The 15,788-nt window shown below is 43.9% G+C and overlaps 1 protein-coding gene across 1 annotated transcript in view; it reads right to left on the bottom strand.

Moving 5' to 3' along the window:
* Positions 1 to 732: 732 nt before the first annotated feature.
* Positions 733 to 15,788, bottom strand: part of LOC146869117 (uncharacterized) — a 145,348-nt gene continuing 130,292 nt past the window's right edge. Inside the window, exons 11-12 of the mRNA XM_085632233.1 lie at positions 10,392 to 10,520; positions 733 to 3,743 (exon numbers count right to left, since the gene is read on the bottom strand). Coding sequence (XP_085488359.1) covers positions 3,673 to 3,743; positions 10,392 to 10,520 — 200 coding nt within the window. The 3' untranslated portion in view covers positions 733 to 3,672. The remainder of the gene's footprint in view (positions 3,744 to 10,391; positions 10,521 to 15,788) is intronic.

Genomic DNA, 15,788 nt, shown 5'->3' with positions numbered 1-15,788 from the left:
CCATGTGTCAAACTTTAAAAAAATATGTTCTATGCAGGATTTTTATTTTTGAAAAGCAAAAAACAATGATAGCTCACCATGCGAGTTTTTTCCCATGACATGGGGGTCATTTTGCAGTTTTCACTGCTACTCAATGCCAAGTTTTACCTGGCGGTGACGGACAGTTAGAAGAAGAACTGGCCATCTGTCCACTCTAAATAGGACAGGTGGACACATGGCTAAACCACTGATGGCCCTTACTTCATCGGGCAATCAGAGGTGTAGGCAGGCGATGGAGACAGAGTAGTCTCCACCAGCTACCGACATACTGAAGTTACTCACAACTCTAAAACGAGGCAGACGAAACTTCACTTTGGCAGAGAAGTGACTCCATCACCAAAGTCTGAATCAGGGCCTACGTAATTTAGGGTTTAAATTGGTGGATGACCTGCCTGGAAAATCTATGATTTTTCCCACCTCATTTAGAGGGTTGGGATTTGCTTGGTTTCTGATGGTAGAGCTTTAGTTGACGGCTGTTCGAAACAGCACGGATGTGGTTGGATAACAATGGAGGAGTCAGCAGGCCTCAGTCTTGGCATGAGCTGTGGTTGAACAAGTGCCTGAAAGGTAAAGACAACTTTCTGTGAGGAATCTTTGCCTTAGACTTGGTAGACTGGCAGAAGTGGGCAGGCCTCCCCCAGAGAAAGCTTGGAACAAAGACATTAGCAATAAACGATCCCACTACAAAACCAATGTAGTTGACATTAAAACACTTTATTGATTAAAAACGATAAAGATAAAGCTTCCTAATATAGGCATCATGAAATATAACAATACGGTTACAGTGTTCTGTCGTATTTTAAACAATCTGCGTTGGAAGAATTTGAGCAACACACAGGCTGTGTAATATTTTCAAACAACCACTACGGGTGGAAGTGCATTCATTTTTAACAATGAACATACAAAGCCCAACAGAGAATGTTTTCCAAACCAGTTCACATTTAAAGGAGATGTTGAAGGAAGTGTCCGCGTTTAAGAAGACCTTGTTGAACGTAAATGTTCTCCCCTCCTTGGGACGGTTTTAGTGGAAGAAAGGTTAATTGTACTGGTGTAATAAAAAATGACTCACAGACCTATACAATACTTAACAGGCAGCTAGTCACATTTTTAAATGAACTTATTTAATGTCAAGTATAGGATTAAAGATGTATATATGGTTAATCTGACGTTATCACTTTGCAGCCCTGCTATATGGCTGCTTGTCACTCCTTCTGCTGTGTTTTTAAATCCTAAGAGTGGATGATGTAAGATATTTAAGTATGGTTCGATTACAGTATGGTGCGTGCTAATTTATGTTGGAAGTTTTGGAGCAAATATCCAGGTACAGCTTTTTGACCATGGAGGCTTTGAATGGTTTTTGAAGTGCTTTTTCATAAGCATATTAGTGATTTATTCCAAATAGGACCTATTTAATGACAGTCTCTTCAGGCTCTTATATGTTTTCCTTGGAGACGGTCCCTTGATACTAGCACCCTACAAGCGATCTAGGTCCATTGAAATGAAAATATCCAGGAGCAGTCCAGGAAAAGGCAGACTTTCCTACCGACACCTGTTGCCGGGGCCCATCCACTACAGGGTCCAGCATCCACTTAGGACTTGGCTTCCATTGTTAACTCTTCCTGCCGTGGTGCGCCATGCAGGCCTGATATTCCCATTCATGAAAATAAAAAATGGCCCCGATACATAGGGAGAAAACTCCCATGCATCGAGGATATTTATTTTAAGCAAACCCATGGTTTGTGGTTTTGAGTCTGAAAATCAAAAAATAAAAATGCAGAAAAGCCACCATGATGTGCAACACTTAGAGAATTTTATCCTGGCAAAGTCAACAAGGATCTCTATATGCGGTGCGCAGTTTGACACGGTTCTCCAAGATGGGGGCTTCACCGCCCCCACAGGATGACGAACAGCCCGCCAAACTTCATCACATCTTAAATGCTTTCTTTGATTAAGAAAAATCCTTTTTCCATTCTTCCATATGCCCTAAAATACATCATGTTGAGGATGCAGATGGCCAAAAAGAATAATCCTAAATTCACGACCATACTGTAACAGCGTGTCTAAAGTGTTTTTACTAATTTAGAAACAATGCCGAACTTAGACATGGTTTAGTTGGAAGGACTAGGCCAGCTTGCATTGACAGCCAGTCATATTTGTAGAAAGAACCGTGCACCTTTATTTGAAGTGATCAAGCTTTTCTACAGCAAAGTCTGCCGTGTGCCCTTCCATTTCAGAAAATCATTAAAATAGAACTTTAATCCATGGTCTTTGTATTAATAAATTGCATTATTTGTGTTGCTCTCAAGGAAGCCGAGGTCAGGATTTCCCTGTCAACTTTCAAGGTTCAGGCCTAGCACAGAAACCATTCCTTAGTAGAGCTGTCCATTGCATTTCTGTTTTACAAAAACATCATTTCCAATGCACAGCACATTCATCAATATACAGTAGACGTAGGTGTTCTAAATATGTCTTATGTATTAGAATGTTCATTGGTTTACTAGAATAACACATTGCTAGTGTAACCCCCGCTGTATCACATCTCTCCGCTGCATGTGTGTGTTTTTACTGTCTGAACTCTATAAAAGAGGATCTTTTTGGGATATGGAGCAGCCTCTTGGCTTCCTTCTTTGGTAAACCAGACTGACTTGATATCCGTCTGCTTTCTGCTTTTTAATTGATTCTGGCTATTCATTTTCTTAGGCGAAAGTATCTTAACAGTGAAGAGTTGTATTTCATTTGGTGTGTAAGTTTGGTCATGAAACTATGTCTTTTCTTCACATAAGTACCTCATTGTATGCACATTAGTGAGGAGTATAGGTGGATTTCCAGGTAGGATGAAGGGTTGAAAGCTGGTTTCACAGCTGGATGGGCTCCCACAAACCAACCCAGAGAGGCCCACGCCCCCATTCTAGTGATTGCCTCCTGCGAAACTAGCTTTCAAATGTTCTCTGCCCACCGAAGTGAAATATCCAATTATGATCCATTTGCTTGCGTTCCATGACCTGGTGCCTTCTTTCTGGATGTCCCTGCGCCATAGATATGCACAACTTTTCCGTCATAAATTCTGTGACAATGGTGGACACATTTTGTACCAAACTCCTGCCAAATTTTGCAAACGATATGAGTGTTTATGGTCAGACATGAAACATTTTCCAAGCCAATAACACCCTGACCACAAATAGACCATTGCGGATGAAATGTCAGGCCTGTACCTTTGCTTGAACTTTGATTTACCCGTTTTCGATTCATGTTGGGACAAAGCCTCGAGCGCACATTACTAACAAAGGAACAATTCAACTCATCAAAGTAACCTGAGGTTAATGTTGACATATTTTGTAATCCGGATAATTTATATCTATAAAATGATAATATGTATCTCTTGCAGAACTGCAGATTATCTTTGCATTCAATAGCCACCGGGCTCTTTCAGGTCTAAACCAATCCAACTGGTGAGGAGGGACAAGTGAATAACGTGAGTTTTATTCTTTGCAAACAAACATCTGGCCCTTCCCGCACACAGGAGGTGGAGGTCACGGCTAAAGGTGCCAAAGCCAAATACAGAGGAGAACAGTAGGGTGCTGGTGTCTGGCCAGGGGTCCATTGTTTTTATTTCTTGACATTGGTCCCCATAGGTCACAGATCAACACCGACGGCTGCCTCCATGTAGGTGTCAAGACTCACCTTTTCCATCAAACCTTTAGAAACTGCAGATAAAGAAGGAGAAATGTGTTAAGATACCATTTTTATTTTGTAATTAGCTTATTCTTGTGAGGTACACAAATTGTAACTGGTCTCACTTTTGCCAGAAAAGGGAACCACAATACAGAAACATGATGTAATGTTGTCACAATGGTACAGTTTATTTTCTGTGCCAGAAGGGAACGAGTCCATTCACTCTACACAGAAACCCAACCGCAGGTTCTTATTTGAGGTACTCTCCTCCTGTATAATGTGCTAGAACAGCACATACCCTGTTAGTCTCGCATATATTGTACTGAGTAAGCTGAACATTCTGCTGGCTCACCTATTAGTCTAGGAGCACCTGCGGAATGTTCAGCTGCTCTGAGAATGTTTATGTTGAAAACTGGAAGTTATTCCATCTCTTGGTCTGGTGGAGTGGACTTGCTTTTTGGTTCTCCACAGCCATGTAGTCAATTCTCGATGAACCTTAGCTGCGTAATCTTCTGTGTTCGGTGTGTTTACTACATTATGTTAGAAGAGCTGGGTGGATAATCTCTTATCAAGGTGAGCAATAATCAAACGTCATCGCCATCTGGCACGTTGTCCTTCACTCTGTGTCGTCATCACATTGGCAAGTAGTGAAACATTTCCTAGTCAAAGATGCATCTTCGTCATATAGCTGCTGACACCTCTTCCCCCTATAATGACCCTCTCAGTTCCCATGAGCAGTCCTTCCACTAGCAGCAGGATGAGCTTGTGGCCCATGTAATATGACTTCGTGAAGCTGGAAGACTTGTGTTAATGGTTTGGCAAAAATATTTCTGGCTCGTCCAAATTATCAATGGATCTTTTAAGCCTTGAAATAAAATTCTGCCCCTTGCTGTATTTAAAAGAGGTGTAAAGCTAGCAAGTAAAGGAGCACGATTTTATTTAAATTTCAAAACAGCTTATAAGAATTCTGAGGATGGAGGGAGTGGCAAATGCAGTGGTCATAAGACTGCTTTGCGAATATTCAGGGGCATATATACTGTATTTTGGCATGGGACAGTGCTTCTAGCTGTGCTGTGCTATGTCAAAAGAAAAGGGGAGGAAAGTGCCGTATCTACAAGATATGGTGCATTACTGTCCTTCCTACAGGCGCACAAACTGCAGCCGTGCGCCTACTCAGGCGCGCTTGCACCATGGTGCAGGGCTGTCGGTGTTGTTGGCATGGTTGTTTTTGTGCAGGAAAGGACATCTTCCTGCACAAAAACAAGGCAGAAGGTGTTTTCCTGCTTCTATGTGCGCTGCAGAATGCAGCAGTCTTTGAAAGTGGAAAAAACAAGGAGAGATGTAAACATTTCTCCTCAATACACCTGCTTTGGGAAAGCATTCGCATTTGCACTGCCCCAGATTTACGGTTTGTAAACACCCACAGCAACACCTACGGAATGCCCCTTCGACGCAGAGTAAGACATTGCCTTACTCCATATGTCCAAAGCCATGAAAAGCCACTCAGGCTGGCTTTGTGTGGCCTTGTAAATATGGGCCGGCACACTGCGCCTCTAGAGCGTTACGAAAGAGATGTTCCGGGGGTGGACAAGTGCCGCAGGGGCATTGTAAATATGCCTCTCAGTTTGTATCAGATCTTCTGAAGGGATCTGATTTATGTGAGTGTTTAAGGATGTACAGACGTCAGGGTCTGTGGGGAATAGAATGCTTTAGATAAATGCCCCTTCGCCTATTTACAAGGGGAGGCCCAAATATTGCTGTCACAAATTACAACATCCACTAATCTGCGTCCCTACGATGGCGGAAAAAAGCTACTCGTGCCAGGAATTGCGTATCCTACCACCAACGCCGTGTAAGTGCTCTTATTATCACGTAAGGCTTGCATCGAACTGGGACAGAATAGAAAATGGCCTCCATTAGCAACTCAGATAGCTAAAAAAGTGACCCGCATTTTCAAATCAGGGCAGTTTTCAACTTGTAAAGACAAAAGCTGTATTGGTGTTTGTGGTTTGTAGGAGACTGCACACATTTGAGCTTCTGCAGGCAATGTCTGTTTCAATATCTGGGAAATGAACAGTAAAATCCATCCCGTCAGACAATAAAACAAGCCGCAGCCCATACACTGGTCTGCCAGGCCAGCCCTTCGGGCATTGCCCGAGTGCCCTATAGGCATCGCTTTCCTGCTTGTTTGATCACTTTCTTTTAATTCCTCTTTTATTGTGGTATATCATCATGGAGTGCCTCAAGATTTAGTAAAAATTCTTTCTCGACCTGTTCCTAGCTACTGTCTTGTCACCAAGGTTTTTTTTTTGTTTTTAACCTGGTGAACTAGCTGTCAAATTTTATCTGCCTACCGAAGCGGAATATCCAAATATGATCCATTTGCTTTCGTTCCATGACCTATTGCCTTCTTTTTGTTTTTGTTTCATATCTACTTATTCATACCTTGAGATCTTGTAAACCCAACTGATGATTCACCCACTACTACGCCAGTGGCGTAAAAACTTTAGGGGGACCCCTGGAAAGTACATAGAAGGGGCACCCCAGACCCAGTCAGGAGCTATCATGCCAGGGTCCTGCCGCCTGTGCACAGTGCCAGAGAGGGCCCCATGGAGCTCGGAGCTGCGAGGACAAATGTAACACCACGACTCCGGCCCTATTCCCTGTCCTGCCTTTGTCTCTGCTCGACCAAGAGACCTCATTGGCTCTCATTGGCTCCCCTTCAATCAGGAGCTCTCCTGCCTGGTAAACAGATTGCTCTTATCTTGTTGTGAGTGAATGGTGCCTGCTGTTTAATGCCTACTTATTTTACGTCTCAAAATGTTCTGTACAATACACTCTGTACTTTAATCATGAAATGCCTGTGTTTTTTCTATTGGTGTGAAATCCTATAACCTATTGGTTTCTCTCCTGCTCTACAAGATACTCATATTGTAATAACTGTACTTGTTCCTTGTATAAATGTATGCACCATAAAAGGAGCCATACAGTGAATGATGTCATAATAGATGTCAAAACCCAAGCTGACTCTAGAACACCTAATGTTTGGTTCATTGTTAAGGTCTGGGATTCGTTAAAGAGAGATTTCTTTTTCTCTACACTGGATGGCCACAGTGGTTAATTTGTGCTGGTGGTTTCCAGTGCTCAGCACTGGCACATTATTCGCAACACCATCTCTAATGACAATCTACCACAGGGTGGCACTGTCTATCAAATGTTGAGATGAGCGGACAGGAAGCGATGACATCTGCAACCAATACCATTCTTCATTGCTCCCCCATCTTCCTCCCTCTGAACTCCTTCCTCCTTCCGAATTGTGCATCGGTGGAAAGGAGCTCGGGTGTGGCATAAGTGATTCAGGTGACATTTGGGGAACTTTGTTTCCTGGTTGGTCACTGCTCTGATGTAATCATCAACAGAGATCACAGCAGGTGCCAGGTGTAGGGGGTAACAGAGACATGGTAAGCGGCGGTGAAGGTTGAAGAAAGTACACCTTCTCTAATCCTCCGTCATGCACGGTGGCATCGCCCCCTATAAGCCTCCAGGCACACTCCACTGGTGGACAGTTTCTAGTTCTGCATCATAGCGAGGGAAGAGGTTTATGTACTTAACCCAGTGATAAACATAGTGGTATCAACAGTCCGGCTAGCAAGAGGTAATATTTAAGTCATGCTCGCGTAACAGGTACAACAGTGTCCAGCAGAAAAAGGATAGTGCAGCAGCTGCACTAATTTCAACCAGTAGAAGCTTCTATTATACACAGCACTTGGAAAATGCAAGGTGGGAGCAGAGGGAAGCGGACCACGAAGGGTGCCGAAATAAGTCGATGATGTAGCCGAGGTACAGTAATTAAGTAGGTTTATCGATGAACTTAAGGTCTTAAGTACAGAAACATAGAAGCCCCACCAGGAGCAGCTCCCTTGCTGCTCAGCCCATTCTCTCAACTGACCCTCCCCAGGCACCCCCCACACTCTGTGACCTCACCACACATCCCAACACTCTGTGACCTCACCACACATACCAGCACTCTGTGACCTCACCACACATACCAACACTCTGTGACCTCACCACACATACCAACATTCCACTGTTCATCCACACTGGCTGAGCAGCAAGACAGGTAAACAGGGAAGATGCATTGCGCTCAAACCAAGATGCAACACACCTTCCCCCTTTAAGGAACAGAAACAAATGAATAATACAAGTAGTGAGCATAGTAATAGCAAAATTGAAACTTGCAATAAATCCATAAAGGAATGCAATAAATTAACAAAGATTGACATGACACATGACCACCTCTTCCCCCTTTACAAAAGCAAATAAAGAATGGTGATAAGGAAATGCAAAACGTCAAACTATGGTTTCAACAAACATAAATCTTGCAATAAAAGTTGTAGAAAGAATACAAGAAATTGACCTCTACGTTACCAGCAGGACATACCAGTTGGCCAGACTAGCATGGAGATGGCAAGCAGAGAAAGTCAACCATTTAAAAACAAAAGCGCAAGAAAGAAAAGCACAAGAAGGTCCTCCCAAAAAATGACACCACCAAGAAGTAAAATTCTTACAGAAAAAGGAGTGTAGGTAGGATTAAAATGGGTGTGAGATCACTCACAGGTACCATGAAAGTGAAAAGCACACCGCTAACCGCTATCACAACACATCCCTAAATTAATAACGATTCCCATACAGTAACTTATGAACAAAGTACTGTAGGATAAATAACATGTAGGAATCGTATAGGTGACAATCCACTTGCAATAATTTAAACAAGTTTGGTTCTACCCAGGGCTCTCTCCAAGCAAAGGCTGTTCCTGGACTCGAGTAAGATAAGAAACATTAGTCCAGTAAGATAACTAACAATTAGACAAAGGGGCTCGTTTTGCCAATGTTGAGAGAGTGCCACGCACGGCTTTGCCAGCCATGTTAAGCGTATATAGAAAACAATGAAAGCGTTGCTTTGTATACTTTCACACAACTCAGCAGCCATCTTGAAAATTTTGAAAACAATGTTTTAATTGTGTTCTGTACTTTTAACATGGCCAGTCTCTATCGGCTTTGCTAATTCTGGAGGAGATCAAAAACCACAGGTACTGGCAAAGACAACGACAGCTACCTCCATGGAGAGTGGTAACACAAGAGAGTGAAGTGCAACAACACCCAGGACATCACCAAGGCCTCCATCCATCATTTGACGTGCCTTAGAGGACCAATGGGGAGAGAGCTGGGGTAAGAGGAACATCCAAGACATCACCAAGGCCTCCATCCATCATTTGACGTGCCTTAGAGGACCAATGGGGGGAGAGCTGGGGTAAGAGGAACATCCAAGACATCACCAAGGCCTCCATCGTGCCTTAGAGGACCAATGGGGGGAGAGCTGGGGTAAGAGGAACATCCAAGACATCACCAAGGCCTCCATCCATCATTTGACGTGCCTTAGAGGACCAATGGGGGGAGAGCTGGGGTAAGAGGAACACCCAGGACATCACCAAGGCCTCCATCCATCATTTGACGTGCCTTAGAGGACCAATGGGGGGAGAGCTGGGGCAAGAGGAACACCCAGGACATCACCAAGGCCTCCATCCATCATTTGACGTGCCTTAGAGGACCAATGGGGGGAGAGCTGGGGCAAGAGGAACACCCAGGACATCACCAAGGCCTCCATCCATCATTTGACGTGCCTTAGAGGACCAATGGGGGGAGAGCTGGGGTAAGAGGAACACCCAGGACACCACCAAGGCCTCCATCCATCATTTGACGTGCCTTAGAGGACCAATGGGGAAGAGCTGGGGTAAGAGGAACATCCAAGACATCGCCAAGGCCTCCATCCATCATTTGACGTGCCTTAGAGGACCAATGGGGGGAGAGCTGGGGTAAGAGGAACATCCAGGACACCACAAAGGCCGCTACCTATCGCCTTGGTCCACACAAAGAAGGATCAGGAGGGAGGGAAGTAGGAGATAGATTGAGTCAGAAGGGTATCAGATTAATGAGCATTGCCCTCTTTATAGGGGAGTCACAGACAGTTCTAGAGTGGCTGAATGCTGAATGACTGTTCATTAAAAATAAGAGGGCGTGGATCATGAAACATTTATCAACGATAACAGCAGCTTTTGACAGAGCCAGAGGGCTCCCAGATGTGAATGCGGTCACATCCTTTGCCTTTTTTGACTTAGGACTATCAAAAAGATACTGCGGCCGATTCACAGAACTAACTTAAGACAAAATCCTAAACTTACTACTTTTGGTATTCACAGAAGTTAGGATTTTGTCTTAAGTTTGTCTTAAGACAAATTTAAGACAGACTTAAGACAGACTTAAGACACACTTAAGCAGTCCAGGGATAGCTGTTAGTTTGCAGAAGAAATTCCAGTACTTGTGTAACTTATTTTGTGTGTATTTCATCCAAATATTTACATTACATGATCATTAAAAATGGTTCTGCCTTTCAATCACACCAGTTTTTCCCTGGCAGTGATGATAAAAAAGGGACACCAGACCATGAGCCCTTATTAGTGCATGTTGTGTAAGGCCCTTACTCGTCCGGAGGGTCCATGAGCATGGAAGGCCAGGTGAACCACCAATGTATGGCGAACCGCGCCTTCAAATTCTAAATTAGACGTCTAAGTGTTTGGAGACATCAATGAGCTGCATCTCTGGGCATTTTACAGCCAACTTACCCTCCTCGTAATCGACATCCGTCTCTTTTTCTCCAGTTAGGCTGGGACGGCCTCCCTCAGCACTTTTCTGTAGGCGCCTTCTTTCTTCCAAAGCCACTGGTGTCCTGTTCTCGTTGACCGGTTGTCTAACTAGAGGGCACAAATAAAAGACATATACTGATCTCAGGACTTCAATAACACAACTTATGGCTCTATTCTTGAAAGGGCATTGTGAATATTATTGATAGTATTTTTTTATTATGGGCCAGATTTAGAGTTTGGCAGACACGGTGCTCCATCCCATCACAAACGCGATGAAGCACCCTGTCCGCCAAGCTCTTTGAAAGGCCCTCTTTGGAGTGAGGCAGACTGGCAGCTTTCAGTGTCCCCTTCCTCTGACAGTCTGATGGACAGCCGGCTGTCGGAGTAAGGGCCTCACACCGCCCACCCTTTATAGAGCTCTTGCTCTGATGCACTTTTTTGCTGTCTGACACCACCATGGAAAGCCTAGTGAGTTGAACACAAAAACACATTTAATGTCCTTTACGCCCAGGGAAAATAATCCCGTGCGTAGGGGTCATTAGTTATTTGGTTTTCAAAAGCAAACTCACACTTTTGTAGGTTTTGCTTTTAAACATAGAGTTTGTTGCATAGCAGCCATCCACCAAACATTTGGGCCCACATGCATCAATGCAAATCTCGCTCACAAACGGGCAGATTCTCAGAATCTGCCCCTTTGCGACCGGTATTTTTGCATTTGGGATGCATCATCCCAAATGCAAAAATCGCAATTTAAGTAATCTCTAACTGGCACATGCATCAACAATGCCATTTGCGATTCCTTATTAGCGAAAAATAAGGATTCGCTAATAAGTAATAGCAAAAGGCTATGCATGTAGAAATTGCTTAAAAAATTGCGATTTCTAAACATTCCTTAATTGCGACTCGCAAGTTGTAAGTCGCAATTAAGGAATATCTCCTCATTCATTCCTATGGGCTTAGAGGCCCATAGGAATGAATGGGAAGACATTCTCCATTTGCGATTCTCAATCAGAGAATTGCAAATTGAGAATGCAATTTCAAGGGTGCCAGGGCGTCAAAAGGACACCCTGTTGCACCCTTGAAATCTGCATGTGAGTACATCTTGCACACACACATGCCCCAAGGGCATATGTGTGTGTGTAAAATGGAACTTTGAAAAAAGCACTTTAGTGCATTTTTCAAGGTTTTTGCAAATTACCATGAAGTTCACAGACTGAACCATCGTCCTCTCCATCTAAAAGAATTGTTAACTCTGTAGTTTTCAATGTAACCTTAAAGTACATCTTTTCAGCTAATGCCTGATTTTTCCTCCTGGCAACTAGGTGGACACACCTAGGCATGACTAGGACAAAGATTGATATGTAGCTGTAATATAGTTGCTTACTCCACCACCCAGCCTCTGGCCTCTAAAATACATTGATTTGAAGTGAGATTGTGTCTTCACCAATCCTACTAGCCACCGAGCAGCATTACTCTGTCAGGTGATTGTCTCCTGCTAATTGAAGGGTTGTATTTCTCTTGCCCACGTTACTCACATCAGATGACTCCAGTATATCAGAGCAGGCCTTTGTAGGATAGGAAGGGCAGAACTATTCGATATCCACAAGATTATATGCAAGAGGGGCTTAACCTGTGCTAAAGAGTGATTTTTTAGAAGGAGCTGCTGCGACAGAGAGGAAACAGAGCTGTGTAAGTCCAGTGTGCGTGGGTACATCGCATTTGAAACCGTCTCAACTACCAAACCATATCTTTTAGGGCTTTAAAGCATTTACGATCGCTTTCTACTGCCTAGATTTCAGCTTGATCTTTTTCACTATCTCCTGGCACAACCACGTGGTGCTCATAGAGGGCAGTGCCTCATGCCCTGTGGCTACGACGATCAGTCTCCTCAGGGCATGATGCACTTTTTTAATGTTTTGCCGTTTTTATGCGGTTCCCAGAAAGTTACTTATTACACCTATTCTTAAAAAAGGCTTGTTTTAAGATGGTGAAACCTGCTTTTATCTTTTTACAACTCCTCTCTAATCACACCGTTTTGTATACGCATACTATTTTAAGGGCTGCCATTAGGACCAGGACAAGCTGTGACTAATCATAGGATCGGGATTTACAATTTAGACTACCCTGGATGTACTGTATTGCAAGTTTGTATTTGTGAAGTATTACTGATGTTTGCTTGACTATTATGGGTTTATTTGAAAAACAAATATAGTTTTGATGATGATGACGACTCCTGATAGATTTTCCAACTTGTTGAAGGTTTTGAATATGATGTGAGTGGGTGGACATCTTCTCTGCTTCTCTGCTGTCCTTTTTATGGTTCTACCATACAGGTTACTAATATGTACTCCAGGGAAGCAGAACGCAGAGGGAAGCCTAACATGTAACAGACGGTACCCAGGCTGGTCAGCTCACCTATGTCCCGCTAAAAGTAGGGATTGTATAAAAACTATTATGACTATTGCACTTTTCTATAGCCGCATCAGCTATGGCTGTTGCTAATAACAGCAGGAAAAGTAGATTTCCACCATACCTGTTTGAGAATTGGGCGGCTACAGTTTCTTCAGTCCACCTTCACCTGCTAAATGATGAGGCACAAGGTGGGCCAATGGCAGCTAACAGCAGCCTGTCTCTCACTACTGCGTTGCCATAAACCAGTGCGAAAAATTACACACCAACCTGCAATCTTAATAGTTAAGGAAAAATGTTGGACATGACCCTTTTTGCAAGGTTATCCCCAAACATTTTGCCTTCCTCTTACTATTTTTATGACCCTCTTTCTGTTGGCTTTAGAGCAATGGGCATGTTACCACTGCTGATCAGTGCTAACTTGCATATGCTCACTTCTGTTAAACATAGTATAATTGGTTTCTCCATGATTGCCATATTTGATTTACTAATAAGTCCGTAGTACAGTGCACTGGGTGAGCCCAGGGCCTGTAAATAAAATGCTACTAGTGGGCCTGCAGCGCTGAGTGTGCCACCCACATTAGTAGGTTTTCAAACCTGTCTCAAGCCTGCCACTGCAGAGTCAGTTTGTGCAGTTTTAAACTGCCATTCTCACCTGGCAAGTTGCCAGGCCCAAGCCTTCTCCTTTATTACATGTAAGGCACCCCTATGGTAGGCCCTAGGTAGCCCCAGCAACAGGGTGCAGTGCATTTAAACGGTAGGACATGTACTAGTGAGTTTTGCATGTCCTGCTAGTGAAACACTGCTAAATTAGTTTTTCACTACAGCAAGGTCTATCTTTCCCATAGGTTAGCACTGGAGCTGCATTGTAAAATCTTACAAGTTTATCTTCAAATTGGAAGCAGACAGAAAATTGGAGTTTGATGTCTCTGGATAAACAATTTTAAAACACATCTTTGAGTGAAGTTGGTTGAAAATGACACTGTTAGAAAGTATTTTCTTACTATAATCATTCTGTGCCTCTTTCAGTCCCTAGAATACACGTCTGGGTTGGATGACAGCTGGGCTTTGTGAATTCACTCAAGGCAGTCATGCACAAAGGGGGCTGAGGTGTGCCCTTCATATCCCGATGGCCCATCACCAGGCTGATGGGTCTTATAGGGCTGGATTGGTGGGAGGAGTTGACACTTGCACCTGAAGATGGCTGTGCCTTTCCCCTCACAAAGAGCTGCCTAACCCCCAGTAGTGTGCCTGGAGCCAGGGTCATCAAGTTCAGGGTCTTGTGCACTACAAAGACCTTTCTTTGAAGTCTTCCTACTTCAAAGGCCAAAATGTGAATAATTACTGGGCCTCTGGCAATATACACTCAAAACACCTCTGTACGGAGGACATTCTGCCAGGAAAAAGAGCTGTTGTGCTGCCAGGAGGGGCTGCCACTTTGCTGTGTTGGATGGCTGCCTGCGGCCTTGGCCTGTCAGTGAGAGGACTGGGCTTTGCTCTCTACATTCTGCTTCCTAAAGTTTTTCCAAGGGCTTGAGGTGAGATTGCTTCTTGTTTTAAGTCTCAAGGTCATCAGAGATTTCACCTGCAGCACCTGGACTCCTCTGCTGAGAACCCTACTTGCCAATAGGTGCCAAATCCAGTTCCTGGGCCCTTGGATATGAGTTTTATGTGCTAAAAAGAAGAAACAAATGCATTTATAATTTGTAATTTGTAAAGGAATTTATAAAGCACGGGAATCACCCCTGAAGGGGTATCTCCGCGCCGCAGAGGAGACAAAGTACAGGTTAAGCACAAATCAATCCCGGAATAATTCAGTCTTCAGGAGTTTCCTGAATCGGAGAAGACTGGGGCATTTGTGCAGGTCCTCGGGCAAAGTGTTCCAATATCTTGGAGCAAGGTGTGCGAAAGTTCTGCCTCCTGCTCGTAATTTCCTCTAGCGGGGGACCACATGCAGCCCTTTCCCTTCGGATCGAACAAGCCTGCTCGGACGGTAATATTTAAGTTTGTCTGTCAGATAGCTGGAACACCTACCATAACGTGATTTATGTGCAAGGCAGCAGAGTTTAAATTTAATTCTCTGGCGAATAGAAAGCCAGTGAAGCTGTTTCAGCAGAGGCCAAGAGGGGGTGCGCGGGGGCATTTTGAGAGCCAGACGAGTGGCAACATTCTGCACTATCTGCAATCTACTCAAGAGAGATTTGTTTACAGATGCAAGAAGAGCATTGCAATAATCAAGCCGGCCGATAACCAAAGCTTGAATCAGGGTTCGGCGGACTGATAAGGTCAGCCACTGAAACACTCTGCGCAAAGGACTCAAAGTGTGGTAGCAGGTCCCTGTTGTGGTCATGACTTGATCTTTCATGGTCAGAGAGTTATCCAAACTGAGCCCTACATGTTTTGCCATAAGAGATGGACTAGGAGCGGGCCTAACACTGTGGGTCACCAATTAGGGGACCAAATGGATTGAGCAGAGCCAAACAAAAGCATCTCAGTCTTAGATGCATTAAGCTGAAGGAAGTTTTCTGTCATCCAGCCAGGTATGGCCAGCATGCCCTCCGCGAAGCGTTGATCAACTGACCCTGAATCCTTATCGAAGGACAGAAGTAGTTGTGTGTCATCAACATACCAATAGGGAGTGAAACCAAATTCCCTAATAATCTTAGCAAGGGGGACCACTGACGTTGAGCAATTTCAGAACCAGCTCATGTCTGTAACTTTTTTTCTCGGTCTGCCCCGAAGTAACCCTGGGCGCGTAGTACTACGCTTAGCTCACAGAGCATGCTTGCACTATTACGCAAGTAGCACAGTGCAAAAACTGTGCTTCAACATGTAGCGTAGCAGCAATAGCAACAGTACCCACAAATGCTTTGAGAAAGCACTTTTACATGCTAAAACGCATATAACCAATTCACAAAAGTGAACTGTGATATTAGGCAATGAGAGAGGTGATGATTTTGGGGAGGA

Source organism: Triturus cristatus, chromosome 1_1 (assembly GCF_964204655.1).
Source record: "Triturus cristatus chromosome 1_1, aTriCri1.1, whole genome shotgun sequence".
Classification (NCBI taxonomy): domain Eukaryota; kingdom Metazoa; phylum Chordata; class Amphibia; order Caudata; family Salamandridae; genus Triturus; species Triturus cristatus.
The sequence above is the reverse complement of the archived record's forward strand: the minus strand, read 5'-3'. Positions and strand labels throughout refer to the sequence as shown.